Genomic DNA, 18,886 nt, shown 5'->3' with positions numbered 1-18,886 from the left:
TCGTCTGCGCAGTAGGTTGCACGCACCACACTGCCAAACCAGTGGCAGTCCAGTCAGTTTTGTCCCCTTTGACTTCCCAGTAAGATTGGGAGTTCCGGGACAAGGACCCTCTTTCAGTAGGGAACGTCTCGGAGGCCAAGGCACGAGTTTGGTCTTTTGCCCCAAACTCGTGCCCACAGGCGGTGAGTGGCACTGCTGCCCTCGCGTGGGGGGCCCACACAGCCAACAGCTGCAACTCAAGGAGACCCATTTGGAATGTTTTTAAAGCCGATTAGCGAAGTCACCCATCACACAGAAAATTAAGGCCATATCTACCCTCTAAAAACCACTTTAAGGAGGAACCAGTTACACTATTTCATCTTCAGTGTAGACGGGACCCTGAACTGGCTACAATCCTGGAGAAATCAGGGCTGCAGCCTGGCTCAGGGCTGTGGTTAGGTCCCATCTACACTAAACGCAACAGTGTTCTCACCACCTCCAATGTGCCGTAGCCAGCTCCCCACTGTCGTTTTGGCAGCGTAGCTCAGCCTTGAGGGAGGAGGTGAAAGCAAATGTTACATCTCCGGCCCTGCTGGGATCCATCTCCCAACCTCACCTCTTCCCTCCCCGCATTCAAGCGGGGTTTAAATTTCATCTCTTAAAACCAAATTCATTAGAGAAAAGGAGAATAGTTAAGGCAAGCACAAACACTGCAACACGATCGAATGGATCAGCAACGACAGGGTTAATAAAAAAAAATGAGATGGGAAATCCGCAATTCAAAGGACCCACTAGTGCCCCCCCAAATTCCTCTTCCCCTGCAGACTGGAGCATCCCTTCCTATGTCTGTTTGTTATAGACTAGAATCATAGAATATCAGGGTTGGAAAGGACCTCAGGAGATCATCTAGTCCAACCCCCCTGCTCAAAGCAGGACCAATCCCCGGACAGATTTTTGTCCCAGATCCTTAAATGCCCCCCCTCAAGGATTGAACTCACAACCCTGGGTTTAGCAGGCCAATGGTGTTATCTGGAGTCACAGCTGCCTGGAAACTCACCACTTGGTATTTCTTCACCCAGACACTCAGTCTGTTTTAATGCAGGGCTTTTGCATCTAAACAGGTCGTCAGAGGGACTGTTTCTGCAAGATCGCACACGTCTAGCCCATTGGGAATGAAACGGAGGGAAATGCCCAACTGTTCAGGCCCCTGGGGATGCAGTTCACATGCTGTTACCCACAGCCGTGGTGACGGTGACCACGGATCTCTTGCCCAGGCTACATGGGATGCTGTATGCCAAGAGGGAAGGTGCTCTGTACGCTGGATACCATTACTACGACTATGCAGCATCCTCCAATTGGAGGATCTCAAAGCCACGCCTCAACCACTCCCCTGCAAAGTAGGGAAGTTTCTTGTTTTTACTGGTAGGGAAACTGAGGCATGGAACCGCGACACAACTTGCCCACGGTCATGCAGGAAATCAGTGGCAGTGCTGAAAGTAGGACCTGGGAGTCCTGACTCGGTGCCCTCCTCTAACCACCAGGCAAGCTGCCTCCCCATCCTGAACGTGACAAAGCACATCCCAATGCGTTTCAGAGGGGAACACAGCCCAGTTTTCTATAGCAGACATGGAGACGGCAAATGGGTGCATTGCAGGTTATGGGAAAACGCAGCTTCTTCCTGAAACGGAACCAATTGGCTGTGTTCTTCTTCAACGCCGATCTCTTGTGCCAAGGAAACTCCTCTGCACACGTACAGGATAACAACCATATGAGAAACTAACTGGAGGAGGAGAACAGCTAACACAAAATGTGTTTGCCCTCAGCAGCTGTTCTGTTCTGTTATAAAGCCAGCGCCCGCTCCTTGGCGGTTTATACAGTAAAGTCTAATGCAGTAATAATAAAAAACATTCTAGTGAAGAAGATGATAAAATTACCCACCATGCATCTCTCAACGTGCAGGGTACCTGCCTTTATGAGCTCCGTCAGGCGGGGAACTAGCTCCCCCTTCTTAGTGGCATTCAGGTCATTTAAGGAGTAGAGGTGGAGATCCTCCGTCAAATGACCTGGCACCGTGTCGAAGGAATCCAGGAGCCTGCAGGGATGGAGACACCGGAGCTCAGCGCCAAACAGCAGCGAGTGAGCGCTCTATGGAGAGTGTGAAGTACGGCAACTTCGCTGGGCCCATTACACTGTGTGACCCACCCCCACGCGGGCACTGCCACCTCTCTGGAGTCCACTCCCTCCATGCAGGGCCCTAGGAAACCCAGCAATAGCGTCTACCTCCCAATTCATCCCTGCACCCTGTTCTAGCTTAGCAGGTTCTGTCCCAGCCAACACCCGCACGTCCCACTCAGCTCCAGGGTCCCCATTAGGGTGCTCGGGCTGCTCCAATCCCTGCCAAAGCAGCTGTCCTTCCCCCTGCAAAGGGGCCGGGCGAGCCCGAGTCTAGAGAGCACCCAGACAGCAGAACCTGCTACGACCGAGGCACACGTCTCTACTGACTCTGAGCCGTTTGAGAACCTCCCCTCCCTGAAACTGAGCCCCTCCCAGGGCCTGGTGGGTTTTAGTGGTTAGTAGGAAACCGTGGACCAGTTACTGTGTCTGCACTCCTTGTGCCAAGTGAGGGGCATCTCATCACTCAAGTGACCCCTCACGGCCACTTAGCCCGACTCAGTCACCGTCCGCAAGAGAGGCGGTAGCTACTGCGCAAGGCATCACCATGAAAGGTGCAGCGCCTTTGAGAAGTGGGGAATCCCAAAGGGACATAGAGGAAGCACAAGGGTCAGTCTCAAACACCCCTCTTTCTCCAGCAAACGTCAGCGGAAGCTAGTCACACACCCAACCGCTGGGCCCGTCTGTGCTTGGCCTGCTCTCAGAGTACTACATGCACTGCAGCTTGGCCTGCCACAGCGCGGAGCGTGGGAGAGACTGGGGTGAGGCGGGGGGGACTGGTCTCCGATGCCGCTGAACATTTTGCCACGATCCTTGAAAGTCCCCTCCCTGCAGAGGTCTGGGCAGCAGCTAACATGTCAAGCTGCCAAGTGACAGCCAGCCAGGAGAGACAAACTGATGCAAGTTAAATTCTGGTTGGACCCTGGTACTCACTCTTTAGCTAGTCGGCAGGTCTTAAACATGTTCTTCAAGCGAAACAGCTGGATTCTCAACAGCTGGGGAAAAAACAAACAAACAGAGTATAAAGTTGTCATTAAACAAACAGGTTTCAGAGTAACAGCCGTGTTAGTCTGTATCCGCAAAAAGAAGAACAGGAGTACTTGTGGCACCTTAGAGACTGACAAATTTATTAGAGCATAAGCTTTCGTGGACTACAGCCCACTTCTTCGGATGCATATAGAATGGAACATATATTGAGGAGATATATATATACACACATACAGAGAGCATAAACAGGTGGGAGTTGTCTTACCAACTCTGAGAGGCCAATTAATTAAGAGAAAAAAACAAACAGAATTGCAGGCCTCAACCAAACCCATTCTAGTTCGTTTCAACTCATGCTCTTGTGAAGCGGTTTCTGATGCCAACCTGCTTGGGTTTCTTGGCACTGAAGCAGTTAAACAGCTAGGATAAAACCAGGAGAGCTAGCAATCCTCATGTTTCAAGGCATAAACTGAAGACCAGCTGGAGATCAGGAAGAAATTCCTCTCCACCATGTACTATTGCACAGTGAACAAGATGTGCAATGGAAACATGCATTATGGCGGTTTTAAGCCTCCCTCTAAAACATCTGCCCATCAGCTATCGTCTGACAGGATCAGTCTAGAGAAATCCTGATTGGGCCCCAACGAGTAACAGTCTCTTCCCTCCTTAGTTCAGATCTTCTGGAATGTCCGATTCCATACGTCACCTACCAGGCCCCTTAAAGGGACATTACAAGGAATGAAAACAGGCAGGTTTTGCCAACAGAAAGTTTGCCAGGAGCGGGACACTTGCAGAGGTTTCTCTAAGCAGATGTGAGAGGGGCAGCATTCCAGTGGGTAGAGCCCAGGACTGGTGGCTTCTATTCCCAGCTCTGCCACCAACATGCTGGGTGACCGCGAGCAGTCACTCAAGCTCTCTGTGCCTCAGTTTCCCCAGCTGTAAAATGGAGATGATACCTACCCACCTTTGTAATATGCTCTGAAATCTATGGACAAGAGGCTCCATATAGAAGGGTAAGTAGCAGCAGCAGCCAGATATTCTGGTCCACTAATGAAAGAAGAGCAGGAGATGGCGTGCCCGCCACAAGGCACCAATGCCCCCACCCTGAGAAACGCCACCCTGTGGGTCTTACTCCCTGCTCCATGGGTCATTGACGGGAGTGACAACTGCCTCTCAGGAGAAGGCTAAACCCCTCAGTCTCTTTGGGAAAGCACAGGACATGGCCTTACCCTGACTCGATTCAGAGCCTTCACCTTCCTGTACAGAGCGGCGTTGAGGTCCTGCACGCTGAAGAGCGGGTCGCTCCAGATCTTGCTCAGCAGGTCCCTGGAGAAGTTGCTGACGTAGTACTTGCTGAAGTCCCACTTCCGCAGGATGCGGCTGGGAATGACCATCTGGGTGTTCTCGTGGCAGCACTGGCAGAAGTACTTGCCCAGGTACTCGCAGTACCGCAGCCGTTTGATGTAATCTGGCAGACCGGAGAGGGAGTTTAACACCTGCCCAGCTAAGGACCGTGTTGGCACCTCCCCAGGAGCCAGAGGTCTGGGTTTAATGAGCAGCAAGGGGAGCAGATTGCGAATGCCTGACACGGGTGGGTAATGTAGTCTGCAGATACTATGGGTATGTCTACACTGCAATTAAACACCCACGACTGGCCCGTGTCAGCCGACTGGCGCTCGGGCTTTGGGATCACAGGGGCCCAGAGCTTGGGCTCCAGCCCGAGCCTCCACACTGCAATTAAACAGCCCCGTAACGTGAGCCCGACTCAGCTGACATGGGCCAGCCGTGGGTGTTTAACTGCAGTGTAGACATACCCTAAATGTCCCAGCAGACAAGGCACCTGTTTCAGCTCAGAGCAATGTATGCTGGGATCTGTGGTCTCCCTGCGGTCTATGAGGTCCGGATCTGCCTGTGGATCACATGCAGCCATCCCTGGCTATACACTTAGGACAAGCAATTGCTTCAGAGGCCTCTACTGGTAACACACAGCAGGTGAATGCTATATCAAGGCAGCTGTCTGTATGGGGCCCCTTCAGCCTGATCGCCTGTGGGATTTCGATGGAAAGCAGCTTCGTTACATGAACTGAAGAGGAATGATTGGAGCAGACACTAGGGGCTCCGCAGCGCAAATGAGCGAAGCCACCCTCCCTTACTTGACTCTGCTCAGTGATGGGGCCAGGGACTTTAATACTTTCAGAGAGGCAGACTGGCTGCCCCCTGCCTGCCCTGTCCCCATGGCCTCCTGGGGGAGCAGGCTGCTGCATCCGCAGTGCATGCTAGCACACAGGCTCCCCTTTGACACCGGGGCAGATTCATTCACGGGGAGATGTTGGGACTTGCCGAGCCCTTTTCTGCTCGGCTTATCCCCGTCCAGTTGTGGGAGAACATTTCATCCAGCTCTCTGGAATCCAAACCCTCCGTTCAGATCTGGCCTCGTCACGGAGGTGTCTTTCCTAGCACTCCACAAAGCCACGCCTGAACTGAGCAGGCTCGGGTGTAGGGGCTGGGGTCAGGGTGCCCACAGCTCCAAAATATACATCACCGTAAATCAGATCTGCGTATTCTGAAACGGATTCACACGTGCTCATTACATGCTGCGCTGCATCACACTCTATGATTGGCTTCCTCATTTTGTGAGCCTGTCCCTGTCTGGATTATGAGCCGTCCACGCGCTACAAAGTGTGCTCGGGAGCACAGCTGCCGGTGTATCGCCCATTCCTCTTAGTCAGCTACTAGCTACGTGGTAGTTACAAGGCCACTCGTGAATTCAGGCTCTGTCCATTGCAAACTCGGTTCCGCACTTCTGTCTTCTTTCATGGTTCGTGTCAGGCCTTCAGAGAGAGCTGCACCAGCTTCCCAGGTGCCCTGCACTGAGACTCCCTACAATCCCCCAGCTCATTGGCATCCACACCCCTCACCCCCCATTTGACTCCCCGTCTCTATTGCCCCTTCCTGTCTCATCTGCATGCAGAACCCCCCCCTCCCGCCCTCGGAGAGGCCGAGTTTCCTGTCACGGTCAGAGTTCCAGCACTCACCGGGGTCTGTCCGGATGCCGCAGCCTGCGCACCGGTAATTCTGCTTAGCTACAGCCACCTTCCTCCTGCCCAGAGAGAAGAGGGGTGTTAGAGCTGGAGGGGCTGCTCTCTCCTGGCTCAGCAGGGCCGAGGGCAGCTGGGTAGAGAGCACTAGGCCTTCCCCTCTCACCCAACAGCTGAGTGACAAGTGGATCCACTGAGACCGTAAGCTTAGAGCGTCAGCTCTTTGGGGCAGGGGCTGTCTTTGCTCGGTTCTGTACAGCACCTAGCACCACGTGGTCCTGGCCCGTGACTGGGGCTCCTAAAGGCTACAATAATACAGATAAATAATGAGCCAGGTGGCTGGATCTGCCTCGAAGCCACCCCGTGGTTTCAGCAGGATATGGCGAAAGCTGCAAGAGGCAGCGCCCAGCGACTGGCCGGGGGGGCGGACACAGCTCCATGTGTGGGGGGAGGGGCACGGGAGGGCAGCACCAACTGCAACTGCCTTCACCTGCTTGTGCCCTGTGGATCCGGATGCTCCCCGCACGCCCCTCAGCTGATGAGCGAGGTGTCGGCAGCCAGGCACTCAACACCAGCCAAGAGCACAAGGCAGGTGCCAGGCACAGGAACAGCAGCTGGCACCGGGGTGTTGGCACCGGTGTGCTGGCACCAGCGACAGTGCCAGGGAGTAGTGACACCTCCCTTGCAAGGCACATACAGACAACAGCTCAGCAGGGCAGGTGGGCCCCGCTCATGCCCCCAGGACACAGGCAGGGGATCTATTGTAAATGCAGCCAGGAACATGAGTCGCAGAGGTCCTTTCTGTGCCATGTACCCTGACCACCACCAGAGGGGGGCTGGACACACAGGGCCCTGTAACAGCAGCGCTTGGGGCTGTTTTGCACTGTTGGTATGTTTTTTTGGAGGTCCTACAATAATTCTATCACAGAGCACTGAGTACACAGTGACAAAGGGGGAAGGGCAGGTCTCATTTAAACACACACACAGCCAGGCTTGGAGGCCTAGTGGTTAGTGTCGCACCAAGCAGGGCTCAATTCCCAGTCCCAGGTCTGAAACAACAGGGGCTTGGAGGGGGGCAGAGACGTCATCTCACGGCGAAAGCAGCAGCCCATCCAGATGGCTGAAGTGGAGCTCCAGGGCTGTGACTGGAGTGAATTGCCCAGGCCTACCCAGCTGGAAGGATGCAGAATCGGGGGGAAGAGGAGAAGCAGAGAGGGAGATCTGAGGGGCATGGAGAGCCTCTGTGGGGCCAGAGGGGGTGGGCAGCCCACGCAGCTCCTTACGTTGGGGCTGGGTGAATGTTGAAGATGATCTGCGGCCGGGGGGGAGCCCACTCCAGGTTCCCGCGGACCCGGATTCGGAGCTTGTAGATGTCGGCGTGCTCTCCGTCGTCGGGCGAGATGGGCAGAGAGTCCGGAATTGGCAGGAGCTGCAAGAGGCAGGTGAGGGGGTCAGACACTGAACTTTACTGCAGAGGCAGACGCCGGTCTGCCCTGCTGGGCAACTCCAGCGCCATCCCGGGGGAAACGGCCTGCGTGTTCGTCTCCCACCCCCACCTCCCCTCCAGGAGTGGTCTGTCTCCAGGGGGAGCTGGAGAACAATCCCCATCCGATCCGAGCGCCCTGCTGTATTATCACGGCACATGCCGTAGCGGGCTGGCACCCCATCTTGGGAAGTGCCTAGAGCCTCTGAGGAGGCAGCGGGGATGCAGTGCTGTCCGCTCAGCCTGATGCTTTCACCCTGCCTGGACCTCCCCTCCCTACTCTCCTCCACATCCTTCACATCCCCCCAAGTTTCTGTGTATCCCTCTGGTGCAAGGTTGTCCCCAGACCATTACGGGGCGCTGCTCCAGCCTCTCTGTGAGCAGGGCACGCTTTATGGGCTCTCACCGAAGCGAGCAGCAGGTATGTCAGCGCTGGGGGTTCACTGGGGCATAGGCTGCATTCCAGAGGCATGAAGGTCTGCACTTGTCCAAAAGAGAAGGACACCCAGAGGGGAGGCATCAGCCACTCCAGGTTGTACCAGAGGTGTCAGGACTCCAGGATGAGGATCACACCTGGGTTTGTAAGGACCGAGCAGGTCTGACAGGCCCAGAGCTCACGGGAGGACAGAAATAGCTATGAGGCAGAACGGGGCAGCTTCCAGGCCGCTCAGCACCCCAGAGAACCACCCTCAGCCCGTGGAGGGCAGCAGGCTCTGGGGTGACCTCCAAAGCCAGGGGGAGCGGAGCCAGGGGTTATGAGGGATACAGGGCAGGATGAAGTCACGTGCTAGTGGAGATGGCCGTGGGCAGTAGCACCGTGACTGACTGCCTGAGCTCTATGCTCTGGGACTCTAGGCCCAGCACCGACTCTGCCACTCTCAGGCTGTCGCAGCCTTTGCTGAGTGCAGTGGAGGGGAGCAGACTGGCTCCTCGACCCCCATCAGCAGTCTGGGTGACCCCAGCGATGAGCTTGGAGCACAGTAGCTGCCCCGTAACGGATCGATTAGACGGACACCAGGGGTGGCTCTTTAGCTGCACCCCCAAGGGGACTTGCATGGGAACTAGAGAGCAGAACCACACCAGCCAGAGGACAGGAGCCCCGCAGCACAAGGACAACAGAACATGCCTCACAAACCACCCCGAGTTAGAAAAAAACCAAGCAGGTGACAGTAAATCTCAGGGATCCACTCCAGGCTCAGGCGGACAAGGCTGGGCTAAGGCCAAAGGCTGGGGGGCCAGTCTTTTATTTTAAACAGTAGTCCGACAGTCACGCCCCACAATGCACTGCTGCCCAGCAGGACCCCTGCTCAGCGTGGGGGTGGCACGGCAGTGATCCGTGACAAGCAGGCATTCTATGTAAGCCTATAGGGCACAAAGAATAAAGGAAGCCCCAGGTTCATCCCCACCGGCTCCGCGGGGCAGTGCTAGCGCACAGACCCGCATGCTATTTATATCATGCGCAGTGCCGCGGCGTCCTTAAAGAACGCCTCCGCTCCCGTCACACTGACCCCTCTGACACTGATCAACTCCAGTACCCCAAAACGGAGCAGTCTGGCAGCGTCTACCTCAGGAGAGGCCTAGGCACTAGAACAGTGACAACCTGTGGCTCAGGATTGAGGGGCCTGGGCAGAGCTGGGTATGGGGAGCCCAGACTGGAGAGGCTGTGGGACAAGACTGCGGGGCTATATGGGAAAGCCTTGCACAGCGCCTGCCCATGTTATACTTCTGTTAGCATGGCGACCGCTCGCTTCCCAACTAGCCGGTCACAGCTGAGGGTTCAAACAGCGACGACAACAAACTCCACATTCAGATGAGTTTCTCACACCCCACACCAAACCGCGGGGCAGCCGCAGCCATGCCACCCGCTGCTCCATGCCACGGGGGGGTGTTTAGTCCGGGCGGTTAGTACACTCCGTGACGTGTGCCCCACGCACGCACCCCTCAGGCACGCTCTCCACTCCCAACGTACCCGCCGGAGCTTTTTAGAGAACTGCCTTTTCTTATACCACCGGGGACGCTTAAAGAGCTTTCTGAGAGACCATCTCGGGTCCTGAAAACCAACAGCAAACGACCTGTCAAGGCGCTGCGTGGGCGACGCCTCCGGGCTGCTGGTGAAAGCCGAGGGCCGCTGTGCTTGACTCGGTGCTGATCCTTGGCCGTTCCCTAGATCTTACCCACCATCCCTGTCCTCCTGCTCTCCCTTTTCATACACAAAGACAACAGGAGCCACAAGAGTGCAAGGCACCCGCCTGGCAGCGCTGCAGCTAACTGTGTGGAAGGGACATAGCTCTGGGAGTACGTGAGGGACGTGATCAGTGCCTTCCCTCCTCTTCTACAGCCACAGGGAGGTGGAGACAGGCTGCAGCCCTGCATTCAGGACTGGCAGAAAGCACCAGATATGAGCTTCATACAAAGGATTCCCTCGCTGGTGTGGGCGGTGGGTTCTCCGCCCTCTAGATTTAAACGAATTCCCTTGATTTCGCATGCAGCTTCTGTCCTCGTGCCCTCTATGCATCAGTGCGACTGCCCCCAGCGAGGCCCCTCTCCACACGCCTACCTTCTGGGGGGCATCCTGCTCTGGGACTAGCCAGTCCAGTTCAGAAGCGGCTGGGAGCTGCATCCCTTCGAACTGCTTCAGCAAGCCCATGGCCACGGCCTCCGCTGAGTTCGAATGGAGGAAGGAGTGGGATCTGCACAGCAAGAGAGGAATATCAGCACCACAACAGACGAGGCATAACCCCCCACCCCCAGCCAGGGTGCAAAGGAGATCAAAGCCTGGGTCTCCTGACTGGTGACCCTCCCAGCCCCACTTGTGAGCGTTTGCACTGACAATGACGACTCATCTTAGAACATATTGTCTCAAGTAAGACTCAAACTACATACAGGAATCACTTCTCCCACGCGGCTACCTCTGGGGTGGGGCGCACCCAGGGCATAGCACTTTGGGACGGGGCATCACAGAGCCTGCAGGGGGGTTGGGAGGCAGAATGGAACGAGCAAAGCAGGAATCCGGACAAGACCCGGGAGAACACACAGTATAAAATGACAGGTGATCTTTGCCAGCAGGGCCTAGTTTTACATGTCGTCCAACAGGCAGAGAGGGCCCCGCCCCCAGCCTTCTGGAAAGCTGCCAGCGATAACAGACCAATGATATTTCCAAGGGGCTGTAATGACCCATCCTCCCCCTCAGCTAGGAGGAGTAATGAGGAGGCAGATGGTTCAGTCTCCTAGGGAGGAGGAGTGCCTTCACCCACTCAACAGCACCTCCTCTGGCCAGTTAAGGAGTAGCACTGATGAGGAGTCCTGTCCAGCTCCTGGTTGTAAGGACGGTGACTGCAACACAGGACTTCATGTAAGACTACAGAAATGGGGTGGTGGGAGATTGGGGTGAACCTCAGGTCTGACTGGGAGCCTGGTGGGGGCAGGTGGGGAATGCATGTGTCCCCATCGCCTTGGGCTGTCTTTCCTAATTCACCGTGGTTCCTGTTCCCAGCCCCTTCTCCTTCCACTGACAGTTTATTAGAGGAGTCGGTGGCAGAAGAGACCAATTCGTGTGGAATCTAATCCATGCCCAACCCACGGATCGGTCCCTCATGCAGGGAATTCCCAAGCCCCTCAGCATTCAACTTACATTTCCATTTGCCCATCTCTCCCCCTCCCGCCCCCAGGACTGTCCCCAAAACTGAGCCGCGGTGAAGATCAAAGCCTCGCGCTCTGGCGGTGGGACATACATGGATTCCGAGGAGAGGAAAGACTTCCTGCTAGACGCTGCATCCCGCTTGATGTCCGCATCTGCATCAAGGAGAGAGAGGGCGGAGCAGAGAGTTACTCCTATTTTAAACAAAGGCGAAGCAGTTTTGCATTACAAACCATCACACTGTTGTAAAAGCAGGTGAGCTACAGCACCTATTTCTACCAGTGACAATAAGCAGCAGCTAGAAAGTCCGGGATGTGAACTAGTCAGTCACCTGGTCAATCTACAGGGGAGAGATAAGAACCTGTGGCTGAGAGAGGAAACTACGGTGGGGTTAGAGTGGAAATGTTACAGTTTGTACAGGGCACACACTAGCTACCAGCGGTTACGCAGCTTAGAGAAATCCACACGCACACAAACTTGGGGCCGGGAGGGTGGGACACTGGGGTTAGTTAAGAAGTTTAGTAGCTTATTAGGTTTTATGCACAGCATTAACACTGCAAGGGATTGGCGATGGGACACAGGCCCTTCACCGCTACTATTCTGGTTCCAATCCAGCCCAGCTCATATGCCGATGGCTGGTCAGCAGCCCACGTGGCAGGAGTTGGAGACCTGAGTTCATCTCCCAGTTGACACAGGTCAATGTCACAAAAGCCACACGGCAAGTGGCAGTGGTCGGCAGCCTTGGTGGCCACCCTCTGCTGAGGCACCCAGGATCAAACGGGCCACAAAGGATCACTTTCCACCCTACAGGGGAGGACCTTAAATCCAGGTGTAGCATCTGTGCATGTTGCTACCACACTGCTCACACTGCCCCCTTGCAGATCTCTAATAACTACTGAACACAGACCCTTAGGTGGGCTGGCCTACACCACAGCTAACCCTTGGCCAGCATAACAGTTTGACCACTTATTCCTACTTTTTGCTATCTGTCCATACGCCAGTCCTGATCTATGGCAGCATTTCGCTGCTCATCCCCGGACCTTCTCTAGTGAGGGACTTTGTCAAAGACTAGCTGAGAGCCCATAATAATTATGCCCATGGGTTCCCTTTTAGTCAAGGTTCAGTTCATGCGCTCAAAGAATTCTAAGAGCTGGTTTTGCTGCCACCATACAACAGTGTTTAAACATGGTGGAATGTGGCAACTGGACCCAGCCGCTCAGCAATTCAGGCTCCTCGATGTCACAGCTTTGGGGGTTACACTGTACTGGGAAGTGACGGCAGCAGAACTCCTCTGGGGTTTGCACTCCAGCCCCTAGAAGAGGGCTGGTGAAACATCTTGACACTGAGGATCAAATTCAGCCCTGAGGTAAGTGGGTACGATTCCCACCAGTCATGAGAATAATCCTACTTACATCCAGACTGGATTTGGTCCCATTATCCCTGGAAACCCAAGTCAGCCTTAAAAACACTGTTGACTTGTGCATGTCCTGGCTGTACTGTCCTGCCAAGCCCACGAGCAGCGTGAGGCAGGGCTTGGCTAGGGAGGCTTGGACTGCCCTATTGGTGGAAACTTAGGTTTTAACACCAAGGAACTTACAGAAAAAGGGAGAAAATATGATAGATCAAGACAGGAAAGAGGCCAACCCTCAAAATCCATAGTGACCCCCTCAAGGAAGGTAAGAGGAGACCTAGAGAGGCAGCTGGGTCTGGTTAATGGGTGCGTAGTTGTTGGTTCAGCTCTCAACTCCTCTCCCACAAGTAGTCTGGGTACTGAAATAGACGAGTTGCTTGCTGATTGCTGCAGGACTCTTGTCAGTTTCAGTCCCAGCTCGGAAGGAGGGAGCAGTGGGGCACAGCAGAGGGGCAGCACATAGTGGCAGGGAAACCCAGAGAGCCCAGCACTGGGATCTTTTCAGCAGGGAAGGTGGGATTCTCCATGGGACAGTCCTTGGGAAGGGAAAGGGTGTGGGTCTTTCCAAAGGATCAGGACAGCTGTTTGTATAGGCAGAGGGGACGACAACAAAGGCCCTGATCTCAAATACTCACAACCTAAGAAACAGGGGTGCATGCATTAAATGCTGGGCTAAATCTTAAGTGTCTCCTTCAAGTATCTTTCTAGACTTGAGTCAACGGGGAGTCCAGGACAGAGGATTAGCCATGACCCTTTAGCAGCAGGCAGTTACCAGTCTGATACCTGTTGCTAGCAGGTGGTGCACTCAGGGTTAGGAAACCCATGTTATCTACCACCCGGTAACAACCGAAGCTTTGTAGCTACACAGAGAGAGAGGAAGTGGCCTCCCCACCCAGCAGAATTGCTGCCTGAATGGGAGAGGAAACCAGCCTCTCTCGGTTCTTATGGAATGGCTCTGAGAGATCCCAGGCTAAGACAGACCCAGGCAGACAGAGGGCGCACATGTACAGCAGTGTGTGAGCATTGTGGGGCAGGGCCAGCACATGCAGCCAGGGTGAGCAGTGTTCAGCAGGCATCTCGCGGGAGGATTCAAATCTGAACCCCACCTCCCCAGCAGGCTGAGGTGTCAGAATTAGGAACCCCTCTGCCCCCTCTCCCCACTCCAAATATATCTTCCAACCTAGGTGTTTCCAATTCAAGTGAAATGCTTTGGGCACAGCCACCCAAAATGCCTCTTTTTTGAGATGGGGTGACCACATCTGCATGCAGTATTCAGGATGTGGGCGTATCATCTATCTTATTATCTATCCCCTTCTTAATGATTCCCAACATTCTGTTCGCTTTTATGACTGCCACTGCACATTGAGTGGATGTTTTCAGAGAACTCTCCACAATGACTCCAGGATCTCTCTCTTGAGTGGTAACAGCTAATTTAGACCCCATCGTTGTATACGTATAGTTAGGATTATGTTTTCCAATGTGCATTACTTTGCATTTATCAACATTGAATTTCATCTGCCATTTTGTTGCCCAGTCACCCAGTTTTGTGAGATCCTTTTGTAGCTCTTCGCAGTCTGCCTGGAACTTAACTATCTTAAGTAGTTTTGTATCACCTGCAAATTTTGCCACCTCACTGTTTACCCCTTTTTCCGGATTGTTTACGAATATGTTAAATAGGACTGGGCCCAGTACAGATCCCTGGGGGACACCACTATTTACCTCTCTCCATTCTGAAAACTGACCATTTATTCCTACCCTTTGTTTCTTATCTTTTAACCAGTTACCAATCCATGAGAGGACCTTCCCTCTTATCCCATGATTGCTTATTTTGTTTAAGAGCCTTTGGTGAGGGACCTTGTCAAAGACTTTCTGAAAATCTAAGTACACTATATCCACTGGATCCCCTTATCCACATGCTTGTTGACCCCTTCAAAGAATTCTGGTAGATGGGTGAGGCATGATTTCCCTTTACAAAAACCATGTTGACTCTTCCCCAACAAATCATGTTCATCTGCGTCTGACAATTTTGTTCTTTACTATAGTTTCAACCAGTTTGCCCAGTACTGAAGTCAGGCTTACCAGGATTGGTAATTGCCAGGATCGCCTCTGGAGCCTTTTAAAAAAATTGGCGTCACATTAGCTCTTCTCCAATCAACTGGTACAGAAGCGGATTTAAACGATAGGTTGCATACCACAGTTCAAGGCTACAGAGGGACTCAGCCTTTCACTAGTGCTGCATTGGCGGAGAAAAGCTCTCGTGACAGTGCCGTCACTTTGAAAGCAGCTTTCTCTGCCTCTCACAGCGTATGCACGAAGATTCTGGCCCCTTAGCACCTGTGTCCCTAGAGAAGCCTTTAACACCTCTGATCAACGGCGCTATTGTCTGTCTTGGAATCACAGTGGGCTGGGAGCTGTAGGGAAGCTACATTTTAAAGCACAGCTGGTCTCTCTGCAGTAGAGTGGTCTCATCTCATCTCTTGGGTTACAGCAGTTATGTGGCCAATACTTTACCTTTAATGGCTGCAGCACTTTTAAACAGAATCACTGCTCTGCTGTTTGACTTGCCAGGCCAGATGCACCTCTGTTGAGGTTCTAGGCACATCACAATGTTCCACCGTAATGTGGCAACACAGAGCCTGGGCAAGCAGCCAAGCAATTGAGCCCTTCGCTATATTTTCCCACCTATCTGCCATCCAGTGCATGCGTCACCAGCTCCTTTCCCTTTGCCACTCAGACGACATTATTGGTTGTTCCCAAAGCCCCCTGCATGAAGGACGAGCTGAGGAATTCTAGAGAGCAACTCACAAGGAGCCAGCTACATGCACAGAGCCCTGGCAGGGGAAACAGCAAAAGGACAGTAGTTGGTGGATTAAGCTGGTGGTTTGGAGTCTGGTCTGAAGCCTGCCTGCTGATGCAGCGTGGCGTGAACTGAGTTTTAGCAGCAGCTTTTGAGCCTCTGCTCTCCCTGTGGGCCCTTGACACGCCCAGGCGACGCACACGGACAAGCACACACACACACACGCGGCGCAGTGCACTCTGGGGTACTACCTGAAAACAAGGAAGCCATTGACACTGACAGGCCGTTCTTGGACATTTGAATCAGGTTAGATCCATCGTTACCATCTGCATAATACGGTGATGACAAAACATTTTGCTTCAGTGCTCGGCTCGGCCACAGAGAAAGGGTATCAACACAGAGGCAAGAGAGCAGGGCCTGCTGGCGCCCTTTGGGAGACATCCAGGGACAGCATTCAAACACCCTCCTTGGACTGCACTATCAAGTCAAACCTCTGAGCTACAGGGGGCCAAACCGGGGTTACGCTATCAACATTCGTGGAGAGAGGATCAGGAAGATTGAGAGTGTCCATCACAGGGGCCTTTGAACCGCGCCCAGTCCAACCACCATTGTCCCAGCTGAAGCCTGGAGAGTGCTTGGTTAATGCACCTTTCAAGTCAGCCACAGGGGGCACTACTGAGCAACAAGAAGTGTCTATCCTGACCAACGCAGGAGGGAGGTGAGGGAGAGGGCTCAAGGCCAGGTCTCCTGCAGCACCCGCACCGACTGTGGGTGCTCCAGCCATGGAGGACCCCCGGAGAGAAAAATCAGCAGGTGCTGCTCAGCAGCCCTCACCAGCAGCCAAGCTCCCCCGCTCCCCCCAGTGCCTCTCACCTGCTGGCAGCCGCGCTGAACTCCTCCCCCTCCTTCCCAGCACCTCCTGCCTGCCGCGAACACCTGTTTTGCGGCGTGTAGGAATCTCCGGGAGGGAGGGGGAGGAGCGGGGACGGGGCACACTTGGGGGAGGAGGCAGGGAAGAGGTGGGACAGGGGCAGAGCAGGGGCGGGGACTTGGGGGAAGGGGTGGAGTGGGGGCGGGGCCTGGGGGGAACGACGAGGAGGGAGAGCGCCCCCCAGCTAGAGGGGAAGTCGGCGCCTGTGTCCTGCGGGGAGCGCTCTAGCCCATGGGAGCCAGCCTGACTGTGTGAGCGAAGTACCTTGGAGGTCAGGGTCTGTACACAGCCGTTGCCCCTGCTACAGAAAGACAGGGTTTAACAACGGGAGCAGACAGTCCCGAGACTGATTTGTCCAGTCCGTGGCTGGTTCAAGTGGGAAAAGCAGGACTGCGCAGGTTGGCATTCAAATCTTTTAGCTCGCTCCCCAACCTCAGCCTGACCATTCCCAGCCCGGAGGACTTTACACGTGAAAGGGATCTCGTATAGGAAGCCAGCAACACAGCAAACGGAGGGGCTGGTAAGACCCTAATAGAGCTCTCAGAGGCAAATCATTCAGCCTTTATGTGCGCACAAGCCCACCTATCCAAAGGGAATCCGTTTACCGCAGTCCAGGGGTGGAATCAGGGGTCCCAGCTCAACTCACACTTCAGCGTTACTCTAGAATGGCCATCTCTAAATGCAAAGGGACGTGCTCCTCCCCAGTGTAGCCCCAAGGAGGAGGTTGGCCCCAAATCTCCATCTGGTGCAGCTGCCCCATCTTACCTCTTATCTCGTACTCCTCCACGTCCTCTGCTGAGCCCGAGTCAGATAGCCACATGGAGTCACGGGAGCTGAACTGGGACTCACTGTCTGTAGCCACGAAGCCTGGCGGGGCAAAATGCAGAAGGTCTGAGAGACGGAGCCCCAAAGTCAGCAGAGGTAATTTAAGTGCGACACTGAGAACTGACAGAGGAGTTGGCCAGGGCGGGTAGTGCTGGGTGACTGGGGTGCCAGCGCGGACCCAGAATCGTCCTGCACCTTGACACCACCATGGTGTGTACATGATAAATACCCAGACAGACCCAGTGACAGCAGGCCCTCCACACTAGAGTCACCATCAATTCAGAGCTAGTGTAAGGTGAATTCCCGCAGCGCCCTGGTGCCTGTCACAGCATCTCAGGGACTGACAGAAAACGAGCCCCTGCTCTCCCCAGCCTGGCCCCGAAAGCAGCACTCACTGTCGGAGCCCACTTCCCGGTAGGCAGGGAGCACATGTTTGGTGCGGATCTGCTGGCGCCGGATGCGAATCTTCTGCTTGAGCTCCTGGATCTCCTTGTCACTCTCCTCTTCCTCCTCCTCCAGCCGCCGGTTCATCACGTTGCATTTCATCAGCTCGATGGCGGCGATCAGCGACTCAGAGATGCTGAAGTGAGCGTTTTCCTGGGAGGCAAAAGCCAAACCATTGAAAGAAAGCCGGGAAGTTGAGGTTCTCCATAATGCAGCATTACATCCCCTACACCCCGCAGTAGAGAACCTGCCACGTGTAGAGGTGGCTATCTGGGATTTCCCACAGTAGAGGAAGACTTCACTAATAGGCGCTGACTCTGTGGGTGCTCCAGGGCTGGAGCACCCACAGGAAAAAAACCAGGGTTTGAGAATCACTGTGCTAGGAGACCAGCTGGATCCAGACAGGAAGGAGACACCTCAAGATGGTCACCTATCAGACCCCACTTCAGAGTTCTCGAGGGATGACGCCAGAACTATTTGTTCTGACAACTCGGGCTCGATCCCCATAGCCCATGGGAGTAGTTTGACTGGGGGCCCAAGCCCGCCAACGCAGAGAGAAGCCTAGTGGAGAACACAGAGTCCTGGCTGGCTTTGAAAGGACTCTTTCGGGGGCAAATCCAGACCGAGACACACGAAGCTGGAGGGGTGTCTGAAGAATCTAGGCCTGCCTGGGTCACCATTACAGGATGGTAGGACGTTAGGGGTGACAGGTGTGTATTGGGTATTTTTAAATCCTTCTCTCTCATGTTGTATTCCAACTGCTAAGGAAAAACACTTGGTCTGAAGGAGGCTGGGGTCACTCTCAGGGTCACAGGTGCCCAACGCAAAGAAAGGCAAGAACCTGAAACCCAGCCGGGCCTTCAGGGCAGTTGGTGTATGCAGGGCGCTACGAGCGCATCCCAGTCTCAGAGGGGGATTCCTTCCCGGGAAAGGGGAGGGTTAGAGGCCCAGGACCGGAGCTGGGTGCACTCAGAGACGAGAAAGGGGACAGAGGTGCCGCTAGCCCTGCCACTGTGACAGCCCCACTCTCCAATGTTCCACCGCCCGCAGGTCACACGGCACCCAGCACCCACAGAGAGCAGCTGGCTTTGGCTTTTCCCAACTCAACACGAGTTGCAGGTTGCGGCTCTGCACAGTTAAACAGCACAGGATCACATCAGCCAGGGAACAGTATGGGGCTTAGAG

General features: G+C 54.4%; 1 protein-coding gene across 7 annotated transcripts in view; it reads right to left on the bottom strand.

The window, feature by feature from the left end:
- The window catches only part of RUBCN (rubicon autophagy regulator), a 55,589-nt gene that overhangs the window by 6,443 nt on the left and 30,260 nt on the right, over positions 1–18,886 (bottom strand). For 2 of the 7 annotated variants that reach the window (XM_034781401.1, XM_034781402.1), the window contains 11 exons: positions 17,653–17,854; positions 17,198–17,299; positions 15,753–15,827; positions 11,388–11,448; positions 10,214–10,346; positions 9,626–9,706; positions 7,457–7,602; positions 6,171–6,235; positions 4,365–4,603; positions 3,085–3,146; positions 1,918–2,071 (listed from right to left, as the gene is read on the bottom strand). In XM_034781401.1, the coding sequence (XP_034637292.1) occupies positions 1,918–2,071; positions 3,085–3,146; positions 4,365–4,603; positions 6,171–6,235; positions 7,457–7,602; positions 9,626–9,706; positions 10,214–10,346; positions 11,388–11,448; positions 15,753–15,827; positions 17,198–17,299; positions 17,653–17,854 (1,320 nt within the window). The remainder of the gene's footprint in view (positions 1–1,917; positions 2,072–3,084; positions 3,147–4,364; positions 4,604–6,170; positions 6,236–7,456; positions 7,603–9,625; positions 9,707–10,213; positions 10,347–11,387; positions 11,449–15,752; positions 15,828–17,197; positions 17,300–17,652; positions 17,855–18,886) is intronic. The other 5 variants (XM_034781404.1, XM_034781405.1, XM_034781406.1 and 2 more) reach the window with 3 other exon arrangements.

The sequence above is a fragment of the Trachemys scripta genome, chromosome 9 (assembly GCF_013100865.1).
Source record: "Trachemys scripta elegans isolate TJP31775 chromosome 9, CAS_Tse_1.0, whole genome shotgun sequence".
Classification (NCBI taxonomy): Eukaryota; Metazoa; Chordata; order Testudines; family Emydidae; genus Trachemys; species Trachemys scripta.
The sequence above is the reverse complement of the archived record's forward strand: the minus strand, read 5'-3'. Positions and strand labels throughout refer to the sequence as shown.